The 17,621-nt window shown below is 48.1% G+C and overlaps 1 protein-coding gene and 2 long non-coding RNA genes across 7 annotated transcripts in view; 1 reads left to right on the top strand and 2 right to left on the bottom strand.

Moving 5' to 3' along the window:
* LOC106730357 (signal-regulatory protein beta-1-like) overlaps nucleotides 1-12,970 on the bottom strand; it is a 40,792-nt gene extending 27,822 nt beyond the window's left edge. For 4 of the 5 annotated variants that reach the window (XM_032461998.1, XM_032461995.1, XM_032461997.1 and 1 more), the window contains exons 1-4: nucleotides 12,858-12,970; nucleotides 9,800-10,153; nucleotides 3,629-3,949; nucleotides 2,725-3,051 (exon numbers count right to left, since the gene is read on the bottom strand). In XM_032461998.1, coding sequence (XP_032317889.1) covers nucleotides 2,725-3,051; nucleotides 3,629-3,949; nucleotides 9,800-10,153; nucleotides 12,858-12,927 — 1,072 coding nt within the window. In that variant the 5' untranslated portion in view covers nucleotides 12,928-12,970. Of the gene's footprint in view, nucleotides 1-2,724; nucleotides 3,081-3,628; nucleotides 3,950-9,799; nucleotides 10,154-12,857 lie in introns of those variants that run through there. The other variant, XM_032462000.1, reaches the window with a different exon arrangement.
* Nucleotides 1-17,621, top strand: part of LOC116657981 — a 29,043-nt gene that overhangs the window by 9,770 nt on the left and 1,652 nt on the right. Inside the window, exons 4-6 of the long non-coding RNA XR_004313181.1 lie at nucleotides 3,843-3,901; nucleotides 12,410-12,501; nucleotides 15,561-15,998. This is a non-coding gene — a long non-coding RNA (uncharacterized LOC116657981). The remainder of the gene's footprint in view (nucleotides 1-3,842; nucleotides 3,902-12,409; nucleotides 12,502-15,560; nucleotides 15,999-17,621) is intronic.
* LOC116657985 lies at nucleotides 14,400-15,910 on the bottom strand. Its single transcript, XR_004313187.1, has 3 exons — nucleotides 15,773-15,910; nucleotides 15,552-15,661; nucleotides 14,400-14,969 (listed from the first exon to the last, which is right to left on the bottom strand). It is a non-coding gene; the product is annotated as an uncharacterized LOC116657985 (long non-coding RNA).

Here is a 17,621-nt window from a genome sequence, read left to right as displayed (position 1 = left end):
GGCAATTGAGTAGGGAAGGGAAAAAGAAAAAAGTAGGGGGGAAGGGATTTAGGTTCCTGAAAAGCAGAAAAGGACCAAACACTTAGAGGATTCAGAACCTTTCTCCTACTATTAAAACCAAGCAACCAACCAAAAATTCCATTAACATACTGGGTTCTGGTGTCCTAAGAGAGAAGTCCTTTAAGCTAGATACATTGTGAAGACACTCGAATACCATAAAAACAAACAGTAAGACTGGCATTTTCACAGCAGACCCACTGGACTCAGGACCGTGGTGGGCAGAGCCCTCAGATGTCCCAGGGAAAGCTGTGCGTCCCGAGCAGCAGTGTCACATAGGCATCTGACACTTCCCTTTAGCCTGTTAACACGGTTGACCTGAAAGCCACTTCCAGCCTTACTACGCTAGCAGGCAGGCTGGGTCAGGAATACTGCAGCACGCAGGAGTAACAGCCCCGGTGGAGCCCCAGCAGGGGAAGGAGGATTTAAAAGCAAATCCAAGACCCTCCAGACAAGATGGTGTGGACTCATCTCTCCTGCTTTCCCTGTTCAGTACAAGTTGAACCCTAGAAATGACACAAGGGACAAACATGGGCAGAATCTAGGGTGGAAGAGGCAGCAAACTGGCTAGAGACCCGAGCACAGGAGGAAGAACACCGTGGCCAGGCTCCCAGGTCCCTCTCCTAAGTCGCCAGGCACAGGAGGAGACCCAGGCCTGATACTAGAAAAAAAGACAAAGTCTAAATCAATAATCTAAATCCCTGCCTCAAAAATGAGATAGGAAGAGCAAAATAAAGCCAAAGGAAGCACAAAGAAGGAAATAATAAAGAAAAAAATCAATGAAATTGGAAGCAGAAAAATAATAGAGTATCACTGAAACAAGGATTAATTTCTTTTAAAAGATCATTAAAATACAAAGACTTCTAATACCAATGACAAAGAAAAAAGGAGTAATGACACCTTTCCAACACCAGGAATGAAACAGGACATCACTGCGGACGCCACAGACACCAGAAGGGTAGGAAGGAAAAACTGTGAACAGCGGTAGAGAGAGAAATTTGACAACTTGGAGACAATGGACCAAATACCTCAAAAAGGACAACCTACTGCAGTTCACACAATAGGAAATGAATAATCTGAATAGCCCTAGACAATTCAAATTCATTAAAAACAAAAAAAGATTGTTGTGGCCCAGATGGTGTCACAGGAGAATTCTAGCAAGCATTTACAGATGAGTTAAAAACAACTGTGGTGCACAAAAACCAATCATAAAAGAAATTTTGGAAAATTTGAATTTCTACTCCAGTTTAGATGATATTGGGGAATTATGGTTGGTTTCTCTGTGAGTCATGGCATAGGTTCTGTGCAAAATCAATGTTCTCAATCATCTGACTACACACCTGTGGACTCCATAGGCACCTGGATGTGCACACAAGACTCAGCTATGAGTGGACACAACTATGCAAATTCTCTGTATCTATTGTTAGATGGAAGGTGTTTGTCCTTTCCTTCTTATCTTTATTCTTCCAGCATGCAGGGACACGGACTCTTGTTGACCGAGCATTGAGCTAGCTAATGAGGACAACACCATAGGGCATATTGGAAGGAACATGGGCTTTTGAAAGGTCATCTGGAGTAAATCTCCTGGAAATCTGATGGACTACCTCATGGTGTGACAAGAGAGAGAAATAAGACACATATTGTGCATAGAAAGGGGGGACTCTGTATGTCCTCGGGACAATGTCCAGCTAGAGGGGAACGTGCCTCCACTTAGCACGTACCTGTTGTACATGCTGGTGGTTTCTGTCGTCAGGGACTCAGTTTGCGCCCATCAGTCTAGCCCAATTACCTGGCAAGACATCTTCAACAGCATCCTACCAGTGCTATCTGAGTCCCTTTGGTAAACTCGAAATCCAGCGGGTGGCTAGAACAGGAAAGGGGATCATGACTGAACCGAGATTTGCATTTAGTACATGTGCACTGAGCACTGGTGATCATTGCTGGTCCACTGTCACAGATCAGGGAATAAAGGAAGCCCATGCGGTGACTACTCACGGTCACCTGGGTGCCTGGACCAGACTGAAACTCCACAACCTCAGGGCTCCCTTTCCAGAATTTCATAGGGCTTTCTTTGTCCCCTGATTTGTGACAGTGGACCAGCAATGACCACAGTCACTCAGTGCATGTTTACTAACTGCAAATCCCAGTTCAACTGTGACCTCTTCCAGGAGGAGCAGGCTGGGGCCAGGAAGGCGGATGGATGTGGGCTTGGGCTGGGGGTGAGGGGCATCTACCCCGGATCATCTCAGACAAGTTGTGGTTGAGATATCTCTTGGGGTGATGCTACTGATGGATGGAAACATCTAGGATGGAAGGGAGACTAGGCAGAGGTTAGAAAGAAGGAAGAGGGAGGCGAGTGGACAAGGAAGGATGAACAGAGTTACTGCTTCTTGAAGAGAGGAAGAGACAGAACATTATGGACAGAATCATCTCCCTTCTTCCTTTCTTTCTTTCAAGTATATTGATGTGAAAAGATGTAAAAAAAAAGTACCAAACTCTTACCAGTGGTGACTCTTGGAGTATGGGATTTGAGTGGGGGAAGTCACCTCAAAATTCTACTTTACATTTATAGACTTCTAGATCATTCTATAACAAGAAAGAATTACTGCTTTAACAATTTAAAAAGATAAAAATTTAAAAGCCCTGTCAGGTTAATGGAAGCCTCACCAGGGTGTTCATGTGTGTCCTGGTCCTTCTGGGGAGCAGAGGCCTCCAGGGTGAGGTTGACGCTGACCATTGGCTGCCCGTCGTGCTCCACCCGGCAGGACAGCACCTCCCCTCTGTGGGCGGACGAGTTCACCAGGAGCCAGCTAATCCTGTTAAAGGTCCCATCCTTGTTCTTCGTGAGGGTCGATGCTGTTTCTATCCGGGACACGTTTCCATTCTCCACCCAGCTCAGCTGGAGGTCTAGGGGGTAGAACTGCTTCGCCTGGCAGGTTACGTTCACCTGGGTCCCTGCCATGGGCTGTTGGGTGACCTCCAAGGTGGGCGGAACTGAAACAGCACAGGGCAGGAGCTCTGACCTTGTGGAACAGAGAGGTCACAGGGCAGGGGCTAGAGAGCAGCTTCCAGCCAAGCAAGGGGGTGCCTGAGGACAGAGCCAGGCATGCAGCAGGTGCTCAAAAACTCAGCGTGCAATTTGCATATCAGTGAGATCCTAAGCACCCTGCAGGGCACACAGCAGGTGCTCAAGGACTGGTTGCTCCTGTTAGGGTTATAATGTGGGGAATCAGTAAGCAACTGGCATGCAGTTGGAATATAATAACTGCAGCCAAGTAAATGAAATCCCTAGGCACTTAAGGGCTTGGCTTAGAGTAGGTGCTCAGTAGTTGGAAGTGCTGTTGTAAGTAAAGGAAACTGCTGAGCACAGTGCTTGGCACGTGGCAGGTGTCACCTGGCAGCTGCCGTTAAATCAGTAGTGAGTGACCAGCACATGGAGGTGCCTGGTGGTCGGGAAGGGCTGTCAGGAAATCTGTTCCAGGCAATTCAAGGCCTGAAGCCAAAAGCAGGGGGAGGAGCAGGTGGGGCTTGGGGGCAGGTGTGGGTTCGGGCTGGTGTGAGGGACATCTACCTCGGATGGTCTCAGACAAGTAGGCAGTCCCACGGAGAGGAGGGTCCCCCTGCAGGGTGGCGTGGTCCACCTCGCAGATGACCTGGGAGCGAACATCCCCCGGGGCCAGCACCACCTTGGCTGTGCTGGAGACGCTGTAGGAAACGCTGTCTCCTTCTGGGTCCACGCTGGTCTGGGAGGCTGTGATCTCATTCCCATTTTTGAACCATTTCAGGGAGATGGTTCTGGGGGAGAAGCCGTGGGATCTGCAGGTGAAGCTCACCGTCTGCTCAGGTGAGGCCCTTGTGGCGGGGCCTGATACCACGGGAGGAGAGGGTCTGGCTACAAAAGACCATTTTATAAACAATGAATATGATTGTCCTTATCATCACTAATGAAAAGCTTGCGACACAGTTAACAACGCTTACATATTTGTTTTAGATTTTTTTCAATTTTACTTCAACTCAGTTTTGTTGCAGGATGAGGTAATTAGGCTTATTTAAGTTTTTTTTTTCTAATGGAGGGACTGAGGATTAAACCCAGGACCTCATGTGTGTTAAGCATTGCGCTCTACCACTGAGCTATACCCTCCCACCGAAGATCATTTACCATTATTTTTTAATCCTTCTATTAGGCCTCGGAGGGCAGTGTCTTTATCCTTATCTTAGGAGGAGACACACAGGTTCCCAGAGGTGAGCTCTGAGTCTCGGGGTGGGACCAGCATGGTTTCCAGGCCTGAGTTCAAAGTCCACTTTCTTTCTTCCCTCAGGTGAATTCCCACCGATCTGGGTGCAGGAACGAAAAAAACTGATGGCTGTCACTCTCCTGTTAACTCTTCCTAGCTGGGCTCCCCTGGGGAACTTAGCTACAGTAAGGAAAGAGTTACAGAAGTAAGTGCAGGGGAAGCAGGGGTGGAGCGGGTCCACCATGGATGCTGAATCAGCCTGGTCAGCAGATGAGACATGTGGCCGGGGCCCCTCCCAGCTCCTCATCTGTGAAACAGGACTGCAGGCCTTATCCTTCCCAGGGTTGCAGTGAGGGTTCAGTCAGGCATTGGAAGCATCCTTGCTTTGAGTAAAATCAAGATGCTTCACAAAACTAAACACAGATCTCTCTGTAACCCAGACTGTATTTATATCCAGAGCTCTCCCTTCAAATATATGCGATAATTTACTAGATAGATGTCATTCTCTCCACAAATATTCCTGTAGGACTAACGTGCCAATCGCTGAATTTCAAAGGAAGAAGGGCGAAGGGATGTTTTTCTGAATCTGGGTTCTTCTCTTGGGTCACTTTTGAGTTGAAAGCAAAGATCACTGAGAGCTGAGAAAGCAGAGGTGGTTAATTTCTTAATTGTTATTAAATCAGAAGAGACACAGACACAGGCCCATGAAGCAGGCAGACGCAGCTCCTGTGTCCTGAAAACATACACAAATCAGCAAATGAAAAGACAAGGAGGTTTCTCCCTGTAGAAGGTCATAGGGTTTCTCCAAATTATTCAGTATTACTCAACTCCTGTAAACGTTGGCAGACAGTAGACATTACAAATATTTGCACTTGTAAATATTTAACTTGCTTCCTAAAATTCATAAAATATTCGGGGACATCATAAGGAGATGTAAGTTGAATATGTCAACTTATAAAAATACCAGCATCCTGGATGCCCCAAAGGGAAGAGAAGCTGTGATTGGTTACCACTGATGGAGAGTTTTTTCAGAGCCTAACGATGGGCTGATCCCTCCAGGATCCTAAGTTCTTCATTTCTCCTCACAGGCCATGAAATGAGGGCCCGAATGGGGTCACATTTATGGGATGAGGCTCAGGGTGGACGCAACTGGCCAAGGGCACCCAGCAAGGAAAGGCTGGAGCTCATCCCACCACAACAAGGCTGATTGATTTAGTGTCTCTGATCTTTACCTCTGAGCCTCAGTCTCTGTTTCCCTGCAATGTGTGTGACAGCCCCACCCTGGTCAGATGAGGGGGGATGTACTTAAAACACAGAGCCTGGTGCACAGCGGGTGCTTAAGCAGCAAGACCTGTGATTGTTGTCACAAGGTCTGGTCGTTCCTAGTTCTGAAACTGCCTGTTTATTCTTCAGGCAGTGAGAAGGCAGAACACAAGCACAGCAGGAAAAAACAAACAAACAAAAACTCTCAAATCCTGCTCCGTGCAGCTGGCATGAAAAACCCTAATGAAAAAGCAGCAATAGAACCACCCCAGTATGATTCTCTTCCTCTTTTTTATAATAACCCCTTCAGGAAACAAATTGGGGGAATTGGCTTTCAAAATACGTGATGTCGCAGGCATTTCCCCGCAGACCAGCTCTTTACAGAAAGCTGGAAGCATTCTGAAAGGAGGGAGGAGAGATTCCATCAGTGTCATGTTGGTGTGTTGAGGCAGGAGGGCTCTGGGCTGAGCAGGGAGTGTTTGAGGGGCTTCCAGCCCCTCTTTAAAGATGGGAAGGTTTCCCCAGCGACAAAGCTCAGGGCTGAACAGAGTCCTCTGAGTCCATAGGAGGCCGCTCTCCACCCCAGGTGAGCTCCATGGGAGGAGGTGTCCCTCCCCCTTGATTCAAGCTTCCTTTCTTGGCCTCTGAAGAACTGTCTCCGTCATAGGGTATTCTGCAACGTCCCTGAAAAACTGTTCTTGCAGCTCCAGCACCAAGGAGGAGTGACCTCTGTCTGGGCAAAACCCCAGCTCCATCTGTGACCTCAGAGAACACGGAGCTCAGGGCTTCTCCGCCCAGGCTGTGGGTAGCATCCCCTGCAGGAGTTAATCAGTCAGGTGCCCGGGCCCACGTGTCTCCAATTAAACCAGGGTTTCTAGGGTGGGGACAGGGGCTGGGGATCGTGTCAGCGTTACCTAGGTGAATCTGATGGGCAGCCAAGGTGGAAAGCACCCAGCTCCACCCCAACCCCAGTTATACTCAATCCTGGAGGGAGTGAGCCGCCCGAGGCCTCCGGCTTCTGCACATCAGAGCTAACAGTGGCGGAGCATGTACACTGTGCCGGCTCTGCTCTAAGCTCTGTACATGGATCCCTCACTCAGTCCCTGCAGCAGCTCTGGGAGGGCGGTGCTGACAGGGATGGACCAGGCCCCTGAGCCCCAGTGTGGAGAGGGACGCGTCTGAGGTCCCAGAGCCGGGATCTGGCTGAGCTGGGATGGGAGCCCAGGCAGCGGGGCTCGGCCCAGGCTCTAACCCACTGTGTGCTGAGGCTCAGTGACACCCTAGCCTACCCCATCTAGGGCTTTCTAGAACCTCTCCTGTCATCACAGACCCTGAAAGGCAGCCGAGATCACAGGTGGGGAAACTGAGGACTAGCGGGAACTGAGACTTGCGCAGACCACAGCCTGGGGGGACAACGCCATGGCTCACTGAAAGGCTGCTCTGCCAGCAGGCTCATCGTACCCTGAGGACATCCTGCAAAGATTGGTGTGATTGTCGTCCTTCTACAGGCCAGTAAGCCCTGCAAAGGGAAGTGAGACACAGCCTTGAAACAACACCTCAATTTGGGGGGGCCTACTTTGTGCTGGTGATTTAGACATACAGTCTGAAATCGTTCTAATCCTGCTAGAAAGAGTCCATGATTATCACCATTTTAGAAATGATAAAACTGAGGCTGACAGAAATGAAAGTCTCTTCACCCCCACAACCATATCCCAGAAGGAATTCCCTTGACCCCTGAGGTTTCATGTCCAACAGCAGAGCAGGCGCCCACTTTGAGGAGCCCCCACACTGACCACCACCCTCCCCTTTTCCCTCTGAGATTCTTGACTTCAAGCGAGACCAGGGAGGAGTGCCCTCCGGGGGCCCAGGCCTGGGGACCCCGTAGCAACAAGGGGGAGACACGGGCTCCTGACACCTGAGTCTAGAACATGAACTCTGTCCACGCGGGGCCCCCAGCATCCCCTAGGAACTACCTCCCCCTTCCCCTCCTCAGTCTGCGGGGCCAGGAGTGGGCGTGCCCGGTGCTGCTGGGATGCAGCGGCCCCTCTGCTCTGTCCTCGCTCCCCTTCCCGGAGCTGCTCCCGCAGGCCGCTCAGTGAAGGGGCGACATCACAGCAACAGGGAGAAAAGGACTCCTGGGGCTTCTGAGTGCCCTGAGTCCTGCCTCATAGGAGCAGCTTCAGGACGACAGGAGACCCTGCATCTGTCTGTTCCAAGTTATAAAGCTAGCCTTGCAGACACACAGGATTTTTCTTTTTAATACTTATTGCTGAAGAACAGAACAGCACACGAATTTAAAAGGAAAGTGTTGGAGCTTTCTCCCCACTTTGACAAGCACAGTGGGGTGTGCAGAGAGCTGGGTGTGAGTCAGGCTGCTTTTGGTTCTACCTTGGCCCCCTTACCTGCTCACCCGCCAGGTCCCCTCTCAGAGCCTCAGGGACACAGATGGCTCCTCCCTCAGAGCACTGCCTATAGGCACTAAATGCCAGGAGGAAGATTCAGCATCTGACAGGCTGCTACCCCCTCACCCCCTCCTGCCTCCCTCCTTTCTCATCCAGGAAATCATCTGAGCAGATGCTTCGGGAAGAGGATGATGGTCTCCTGGGAGGCAGCAGGACTGAGTGGGGTTGGAGCCAGTTCCCACCTGTGATTGGCTGTGCAGGGGAGGCATCACCTGGGAACGTTAGTGATACCCGCAAAGCCAGGATTAACCTTCCCTCCTACGTCCAGGGCTTGTGGGGATATTTGCTTGCTACAACGGCTGAGAGTGAAATTTTGCTATATCCACACGAATTAAAATACACATACTCTCTGATGTAGCAATGACACTTCCAGTGGGAATTTCCTCTGACGAGAGTGAGGCATGGACAGCGGTATCGACTGAAGTGCTGTCTTAATAGCCCAAGGTTGGGGACAAGTTGGTACCCTTCAGCAGAAGACTGCAGAGGGAAAGACGCTCTGTCCATACCGTGTGCTGTTTTGCAGCTGCTGAGACCCTGGGCAGCTCTGGGTGCTGATATGGGATGAGTGACTTGGTATCATGTGGCTGAAAGTAGACAGAGGTTGCCAGTCACCTGGGGACCCAGGGTCTGAATGCAAGGAGCATTTGAATCTTAGGGAAACTGAAGAAAAGTCTCCCTGTTCAATGGTTTGACCCAAGGAGCTTTTTATTCAGCACCTACTATGAGCCAGGCTCTTCCAAGGAGCCAGTGTCCAATGGTGGTGCAGGAAGAGCCTGGACTGAATCAGCTGGGTTCTGTAAGGATCCCATCACTCACTGGCCTTGTGAGTGTGGTCTAGGTTCCTGTCACCTCTTGGCCTTAGGCTCCCCATGTGTAGGTGGGGGCAGGGCAGTTGGTGTGTAAAAATCCTTCCTGCCCTGACAGTCCCGGATTCAGGAGTTCGAATGAGGATCCTGGGACTAAAGCAGAAAACCCTAAAGGAGCACCTTTGCTACCTCTATGGGGCAGCAACTAAGACACTGACATGTGGAACCTCTTCCTTGGGTGGGGACATTCTGAGATGCAACAGCTCTGCTTGGAGCCTTCAGTGACTGTGAGTTGATCCGTGAATCACACGAGGGTTTCATGACAGACCCTCCCAAGAAACACCCAACCTCTGGGCATCTCTTCCAAACCCAGCTGTGAGAGTTAACACTGAATATCTGCTTCTAGGAGTTTCTTCTCAGTGTGATGTTTCTTAAGAAATAATGTAACACATTCTACATCCTGCCCCCCACTCTCGACAATTCCCCGGCCGTGATGGACTTTCCACATTGGAAGGGAAGAGAACACAAGCTTCATAGGAGAAGAGCCCTTGTCTGCTTTTTCACTGCTGCTTCCATGGCATCCGGAGCAGGGCCAGGCACACAGTAGGTGCTCAGTAAGTGCTTAATAAAGTGAAGACTGAGACACACTGAGGGTAGCACTCTCTGGAGGCAGGAGGTGAGGTCTGGGCTGTGACCAGGCAAATCACTCGGACTTTAGCTCCTTCAAGCATGGAACCAAAGGGCTGGGCTTCCAGACTTTTCATACCAATTACCAGCCATGGGGCCTTGAGCAAATAGCACGACCTCTCCAGGCCTCAACCTCCCTGATCTGTAGACAAGTGGGAAATCAGATCGTGACCCAGTCATCATAAAGCGCCCACTGCTGCACCTGATTCTTATTTTTGCTCAAAGACAGGAGGGCATTTTCTTGACTTGTTGTCACAGAGCAGGGGACGAGGGGCCCACGTGTACTCACCACTCACAGTGAGCCGAGTGCCTGGTCCAGACTTATACTCCACGTCACCGGGTAATCCTCTCTGGAACTTCACACAGTAGTAGACACCGGCGTCTGCCGGGGTGATGTTACTGATGCGGATAGAAAAGTCGAGGTTGTCTCTCCTTGTGACATCTGAAGCATTTGTTACTCGGGGGGAGGGGCTTTTCTTCAAATCATAGATGAACTCCCGGCCTGGCCCTGTGCCCCTGAACCACTTGATGGGCCCCACGGGGAGCAGGGAGGTCACGGTGCAGCGCAGAGTGGCCGTCTCTCCAGCTGTGACCGACACTGACGTCTCAGGCTGAATCACCTGCAGCTCCTGAGCCGCCACTCCTGGAGGGAAACACAGAGCAGTTATTCATTCCTCCTCATGTGATCAGGTAGGTTTTCTCCTGTATTTACCAAGAGCAGCTTTCACTGACCTAAAGCACTGTGAGCCCACCCTGAACTCTGCTTAGTGCAGCTACCATCATATGTGACTCTCATGAAGAGCCTGTAATGTGAGACTCCAACACAAACCAGAAAGCTGAGGCACAGAGAGGGTGAATGGCACAGCAGAGAGCAGGTCTGAGTGCCTGAGTCCTGTCAGCAAATGTCTTGCTTTACCAGATGTTTCCGTCTGTCTGCTTCCTGGCCTCGTGGTGGGTTGTAGTTCTGGACCTTTGCATTGGGAGGGGCTATGAGACTTCTTTCGACCACGGACTGGTGAGCAGCAGTGATGGATGTATTTTGTGGTTATGCATTTAACTGCAAGAACCTTTAGGGATCAACTTCCCTGTTCCACAGACATGCGCACACTCATGATGGGGTCGGCTCCATCAGCCTGGGTACTTCAGTGACAGTGATGTTGAGAGCTCCTGACCCACAATGGACATATAGTTTATAAGCGAAATAAAACATTTCAAGTCCCCATAGGATTTTTTCCCAATGTTTAATCAGGTTATATTAGTTAGCTAAGGTTGTTGTAATAAATTATCAAAAGTTTAGTGGAAATCAGAGAAGACCCTAATGCAAAAAGATACATGCACCCCAGTGTTCATAGCAGCACTATTTACAATAGCCAAGAGAGGGGAGCAACCTAAATGTCCATCGACAGATGACTGGATAAAGAAGTGTGGCATATATCTATACACACACACACACAGAAACACAATGGAGTATTACTGAGCCATAAAAAAGAATGAAAGTTGCTATTTTCAGTGAAGTGGATGGACCTAGAGAATATTGTACTTAGTGACAAGTCAGACAGAGAAGGACAAACACTATATGGTATCACTTATGTGTGGAATCTAAAAATATAATACAAATCAATCTATATAAAAAACAGAAACAGATTACAGACATTAAAGATCATAAGGACAACTATTTTGTCTCTTTATTCACCAGTGCTCCCCAAGTTCCTATAACAGTTCCTAGTACCCAGCAGGAAAGCAGTAAGTATTTGCATGCTGTGTGAATTGCCTAGTGCGACATCTCCCTGAGACCCTGAAGTCTACTTTCAGGGCATAATCTCTGTGGAAGTTGTATCAGAAACTGCGTTTCCCATGCAGATGACTTGGCAAAAAACAGAAGTACTCTGTGCATGTGCAAGGAGCAGAAGCCCTCTGCCCCACACCACCCCCTTCCCTGTACTCACTGGCTGAAGCTGCAGAAAACTCATGAGGTGAAAGCGAGCACCCAGTAGGGAGAAGACCAGTGGTGAGACCTGTGAGCCCCAGAGCCAGACAGCCCGAGTTCCAGTCACAGCTCTTCCCTTCACTGCTGAGGGACGGTGAACCTCTCTCTGCTTACATTCTCTCATCTGTAAAGCCCTGGTATGACAGTGTCTACCTTGGATACAGTGATCACATAGGTTAATAGTCATGAGCATTTGCAGCACCTGGAACAAGGTTAGTGTTCAAGAAATTGAGAAGTTCTTACTCATTAGATTTCCTGGGGTTTTAATGGAGGCTTTCATGACCTTGGATATGCCTACGGGTGTGGCTAGAACCTCAGACATAGGTCATACAGGCAGGAGTCTCTACCTTTCATCCTCTCCTGTCCAGCGTGGGAAAGGGACTCCGAGATAGCCCCACGTGAAAGTCTACTCATTTTACTAAGACATACATTTGCTTGCCTTAAGAAACTGGGAGAGGGTCGGGATAAATTTGGGGAAGTATGAAAGACGGAGGGTGTTGAGAAACCGGGAAAGACTAAGCATCTGATGATGTCATTTCACGTAGACTGAAAAACGCTTTGCCGAGAACATGAGGGAAACCTTTTTGAAACCCCGTGTGTCTGCGTTTGTTTTACTTTCTCGCATCTCCTCGTACACACACACAAACACACACAGACTGCACACGCTGATGAGTGCATATACAAGTGTAGCCTACTGCTGTACTATATGGGTTCTTTTGAGGATTAAGTGAAATTATAACACATATTAAAAGCTCAGTAAAAATTTTGGCACGTAGCAGCCACCCAACACATCACTGACAAAAGTTTGGGAAGGACACATGACAGGGTTTGAACTCTGTGATCTCTGAGTGGGATGATGGGTGATGACGATTCTGACTGTTTCTGTGTATTGTCTGATTTTTCTGCAATTAGGCTCCACCAAGAAGCTGAGCAGCACAACACGGTTCAAGGAATGAACCTGGAGCCGGTTGGCCTGCACTTGAACCCAATGTTTCCTGCCTTAGGTAGGTGACATCGGGCAGTTGACTCTCTCTGTCTCAGTTTCCCTTTCTGTAAATCTGGGGTAATAGTCACAGCTTCACACAGGGATGTTGTGAGGGTTACACGAGTTATTATGCAAAAAGCTGTCATTGTTGGTGTTTGAAGCATCGTCTCGTTCGAAGCCCCTGGTGTCCAGCTGCAGGTGGCGGAGCCACAGAGGAAATGCTCAGATCCCTGATTTCATGCTCTCGGATAATGCCCAGCCCTTGGCCATCTGTGGCTTCCCCAAGTGGCACACCCCTGTTTAGCTGGAGTTGCTAAACATGCAGGGGGAGGTCTAGGGACAGGGTGAAGGGATTCTACCCCAAGGAGTGCTCACCTGTGAGTCCCAGTAGTAGTGCCAGCAGCAGGGAAGGTGGAGGGTGGGGCCAGGAGGCAGGGGTGGGCATCTTGGAGGTCTGAGGAGCCTGATCTGTCCAATGTGTGCCCTGAGGAGAACCCAGACTTCAGTGCTCTGTGAAGAGCAGAGAAGCCCCACCTCCCGCGATATAAGAGGAAGTGCCTGTGATGGTGTGAAATGTACTGTGAGACCATAACCTGCTTCTAGATTCTAACAGTTCCTGATCCTAGATGGTAACATAGAAATCAGGCAGAGAAGGAGGCTCCACAGTAAAAGAGTTATTCATCTTATGTTTTCAGAGAGATTGGACAGGCCTAGCAGAAGTAAACTTGCTCCCCACCTCGGGTGTCTCCCCTGGGCCCCTCACCGCATTCATGGTGATCCCCAACTTAGGAGCCCCAGACAAACTCACAGATCCCAAGAAGGATCCGTGGTTGTGAGCTGTGGCCCAAAGTCCCAAGCCCACCACCCGAGGATGTGTCTCGCTTGAAGTCTCACCCTGCGTCAATCAAGAGCTACTCAGCTTGAAGAAAGAAGAGCGTTCACCAGGGCTGCTCAGCTTTGGGATGGAACCAGATCTGCTCCTGAAATTACTCCCTATTCCAGCCCTTTATTGATGTAACTGGTGAAACTTAAGTGCAACGTGGACGTCAGAACTTGTATGGCCTGCATCCAACAAAGGGATCATTTTCTTGTTTTAAGAGAGGAAGTGAGTTGAAATTACTCTCACAGGCGTTTATCTCAGAGAAATGAAAACTTGTCCACACAAACCCAGTGCATGAATGTTATGCCAGATTCCTTTATAAAGCAGATAACTAGAAAAAGTCAGAATGTCTAATAATAAGTGAATGCTTTAACAAACTTTGGTGCATCCATTCCAGAAAATACTACTCAGTAATACAAAGTAATGAGTTATATATGTGTGCAACAATTCTAAGTTTCTTGAAGGTATAATGTTGAGTGAACAAAGCCAATCTCAAAATACCAATTCCACTGATATAATATTCTCGAAATAGGATCCCAGGCACCTTTCTCTCTCTCTCTCTCACACACACACACACACTATAGTGAGATCAAAGCATAAATGAAGAATAAAATTTGATCAATTATTGCAGACCTTTTTTTTAAATAATAAAATCTCCAAATTATACCAACAGTCTGCTTTGTGGGACACACCAGAGGAAGAGAGACTCTCCTATATGTGCCAAGGAAGCAAAGATATGAATATTTGTGCAAAATTGTCCTACCAAGGCATTAGATAAAACTCCAATATCCATCACAAGAAAAATCAATACACTGGCTTGTTTTTACAGTAGAAACCATAGAGCAGTGGAAATCAATGAAATGGAGCTACATATATCAACGTGAATGAATCCCACATACTATGTTAAGTATAAAAAATAAAAGTTCCAGAATGCTGTATACAGCATAGTAGCATTTATATAAAATTTAAAACATGCAAGTAATATTATACATTGCTTCAGGATTTATACATATGTTTCAGAAGTATAAAATCACAATACACACCAAATACAGGACAGTCATTTTAAAAGGAACAACAGACCATTATTGCAAAATGTTAACAGTTTGCAAAGATAGCGTGGTAGGTAGGTAGGTCCATGGATATTTTTATATTATTCTTTATAAATTGCAGAATAGAAAAATGCTTTTTCAACTTAGTGATTTTAAATCTGTATGTATTCAGATGAAATCACACTTGCAAAAGCTCTGAATTTTTAATACAAAGTAAAAAGTGCTCTGAAAATAAAGGGTTGTTCATGATCAGGAGCAGGATGGAAACCTGTTTTCTTGATCAACTTGATTCTTTTTGGGGTGGAGACAGGGCCAGTTTGAAGTTCAGTGCATCAGGGTCCAGACATCCCTGATCTCCAAGACCAAAGTCCATCCTTAACTCAGCTCCAAAGCTCAGAGAGAAGGAATATAGGAGGTTGTGTAGAAGAGAGCATGTGTGTGGTGGAGGTGGGGGTGGCAGAGTGAAGGAGAGAGGGGTCTTGGGTCCGGTCCTTACACCTTCTCTCCATTTGAGGCCCTTGGACAGGGCAGGAGGCAGTGTCGCAGGGCATGCAGAAGCTGTAGGGAAAAACATTCATTCATTAAGTCCACAATGTTTGTGCACACACTCAATGTGGCAGGCACTCTGCTTGGCCTGGGTTCATGGCGCACATCAGAAATGAAGCCCATACCGACTACACCCACTTCCTGAGTTCTGAACCCTCCCCCATACCCACATTCATCTGTGTTACTAGCCACTCCATCCAAGTCCCCCAGAGAGGCTCCATGTGTTGATTTTTGGAAGACTTTAATCATTCCAAAGATATAACTGAATATACAACAGTTTATAAGGGAGAGGCTTTTTGGAGTTTGGGTCTCAAAACTTTGATTTTTATCCCACCTTCACACCTTGGACCCAACCTCCAGGGTCCCAGAAAACTGAATTGGAAAACTTCAAATTTCAGGGCTCTAAATAATGCATGAGAGTTGAAACCCTCTGAGAATTCCAAGACACATTTGGAGAAAATAAGATTGTTCACAATCTTTCCTTGAGGCTGGATCATCGATGTGACTTTGTGCGCTCACTCTGGATTCCTCTTGCCAGCCCAGGAAAGGGGCCCTGATCTCCCTCCCTAAGGACTAAGGCTGCCATCAACTCACCTGTTACAGGTTCCGCCACCTGCAGATGTAAGTGACCACGAAACCGATCACCAGCAGCACTTTGAAACCCAGGAGGAAAGCCACAAAGATAAGGGCAGGCGTCGCTGGACCTAAGGGACAACAGGCAGAGATGACATCAAATGGGGCTCTGGGATTTAATACCTCACTCCACCTGGAGACAGAAGTGACCCAGTTGCTCACAGGATTTGAGGTGAGCTTACCTGGCCTCCCAAGGGGTTGTCTGTACTGTGGGCTGCTGCGGACAGTATGAGGCTGGCCTGGGTGGGAGGCTGTGCCTCGTGCTGCACCTTACAGGTGAGCACACGCTCGGACCCCTGCACCGAGGCGTTCACCAGCTGCAAGCTTTCCAGGGTGTAGGTCCCATCACTGTTCTGCTTCGGCGTGGGCTGCTTCGCTCCCTGGAACACACGGCAGTTCTCCATCCAGGTGAGACGCACGCTCTGGGGGTAGAATCTCTGCACGTGGCAGTTAACGGCCACCAAGTCCAAGGAGGGTGAAGCCTGACACACTGTCACTGCAGGGGAACTGGCACAGCCCAGGGTAATCAGACAATGACTATAGGAAGTTCATGTTGGGCACTGGGGGGCTCCTTGAAGATGGGTCATCTGCCCAGAGGAGGAGTTAGGTATTGGTTAACAGGTGTGTGAATGAGTAATCACATGATTGCATGAGTGTGGGAATGCATGAGTGAATGCGTGCCCGAATGGAAGCGTGGAATCATGAAACCACCCTATCTTCACTTTCTTTCTTTCGTTATGGTCATAAAAGACGAGAAGGTGACCCTGAATTCTATTTGAGAACCTATGAACCCATTGACTCCATGACTCCATGACTGAGGAAAATTCACAGACTCTAATCTTTATGACTCCAAGATACTAATATTTAACATAGGAAGGAACTTAGGTTTGGAGAAGTTAAGTTTTTGCCCAAGGTCACAAGGAGCAAAGCTGGGGTTTCACCAGAGACAGTGTGTTTTCCCGTTTGCTATTCTGACACTCAAATTATAAGGCTATAAGCATTCATGATTGCTGGCTTCTGGAATTATGATCTGAACAATTCTAAAATTTTTTCACTCAGATTTTCAGCTGTGACGTAGAACGTATGCGTACTGAAGAAAACTGAGGGGATTTAAAATACTAAAAAACTTTCAGTGGTTCAGTAGAATTCAAATGAACACACAGCATGGTGCAGTTCTCACACTAAACCAAGGGATGGGAGAGCTGGGTTCTGGTCCTGCACTGACACCACAGCCACATGTGAGACCTTTTGCAAGTCACCTTCCCTCAGTTTCCAAGACCCTTATTGTAAAATTGTCCAAGATGAGATCATCTCTCATGGTCCTGGTTAAGAAAGGCTTCAGCTCCTGGTCTCGTAGAGAGAGTAACTCCTTATGCAGTACAATTTGAAAGAACTAAGGGTATGTTTGTTCCCCTAAATGTTGTTTCTTTATATTCAGCCCACCTCAGCCTATATAGTTCTATCAATGATGCTGTAATGGGTGGGACAGCCAAGGCAAGACACCATCCCCAGGGGTCACTCTCTGTTTGGTCTTTCCCAGGGAGCCTTACCAAGCAAAGAGCAGGACCCTGAGAAAGTGTTGGTGAAGTCCTGGTAAATGAGGCGGTGATGGGGAGAACAGGCCAGGGCAAAGCACCACCAAGCAAGTGTCATGGGCTCCAGGGGGTGACAAGGATGAGTAAAAGGATGGAGGGTCTCAGATAGACCATTCCAGCCACCAGTGAGTTATCTGGACTGTAAGGTGTCCAGGGCAGTGCCGGGAGAACAGAGACCTGGGCACCACTGATAATAGCAGTTTCTATGCACTTGGCTGTGTTTGAGTTACTGTGTGTGTATCATTTCATCCTCACAAAACCAAACGACGGAAACGCAAACAGCTACTTGATATCAGAAAAGAACAACAACAAAAAGCCACTTAGAAGGATGCTACACAAAAGCAGGCCTCAGTTCAATGAAATTGTCAAAGAGGAATTGGTTGAAACTGCATCTTAAAAATTATTTCGATTATAAAAATAATTTTATTTAATTTAC

The sequence above is a fragment of the Camelus ferus genome, chromosome 19 (assembly GCF_009834535.1).
Source record: "Camelus ferus isolate YT-003-E chromosome 19, BCGSAC_Cfer_1.0, whole genome shotgun sequence".
Lineage (NCBI taxonomy): Eukaryota > Metazoa > Chordata > Mammalia > Artiodactyla > Camelidae > Camelus > Camelus ferus.
The sequence above is the reverse complement of the archived record's forward strand: the minus strand, read 5'-3'. Positions and strand labels throughout refer to the sequence as shown.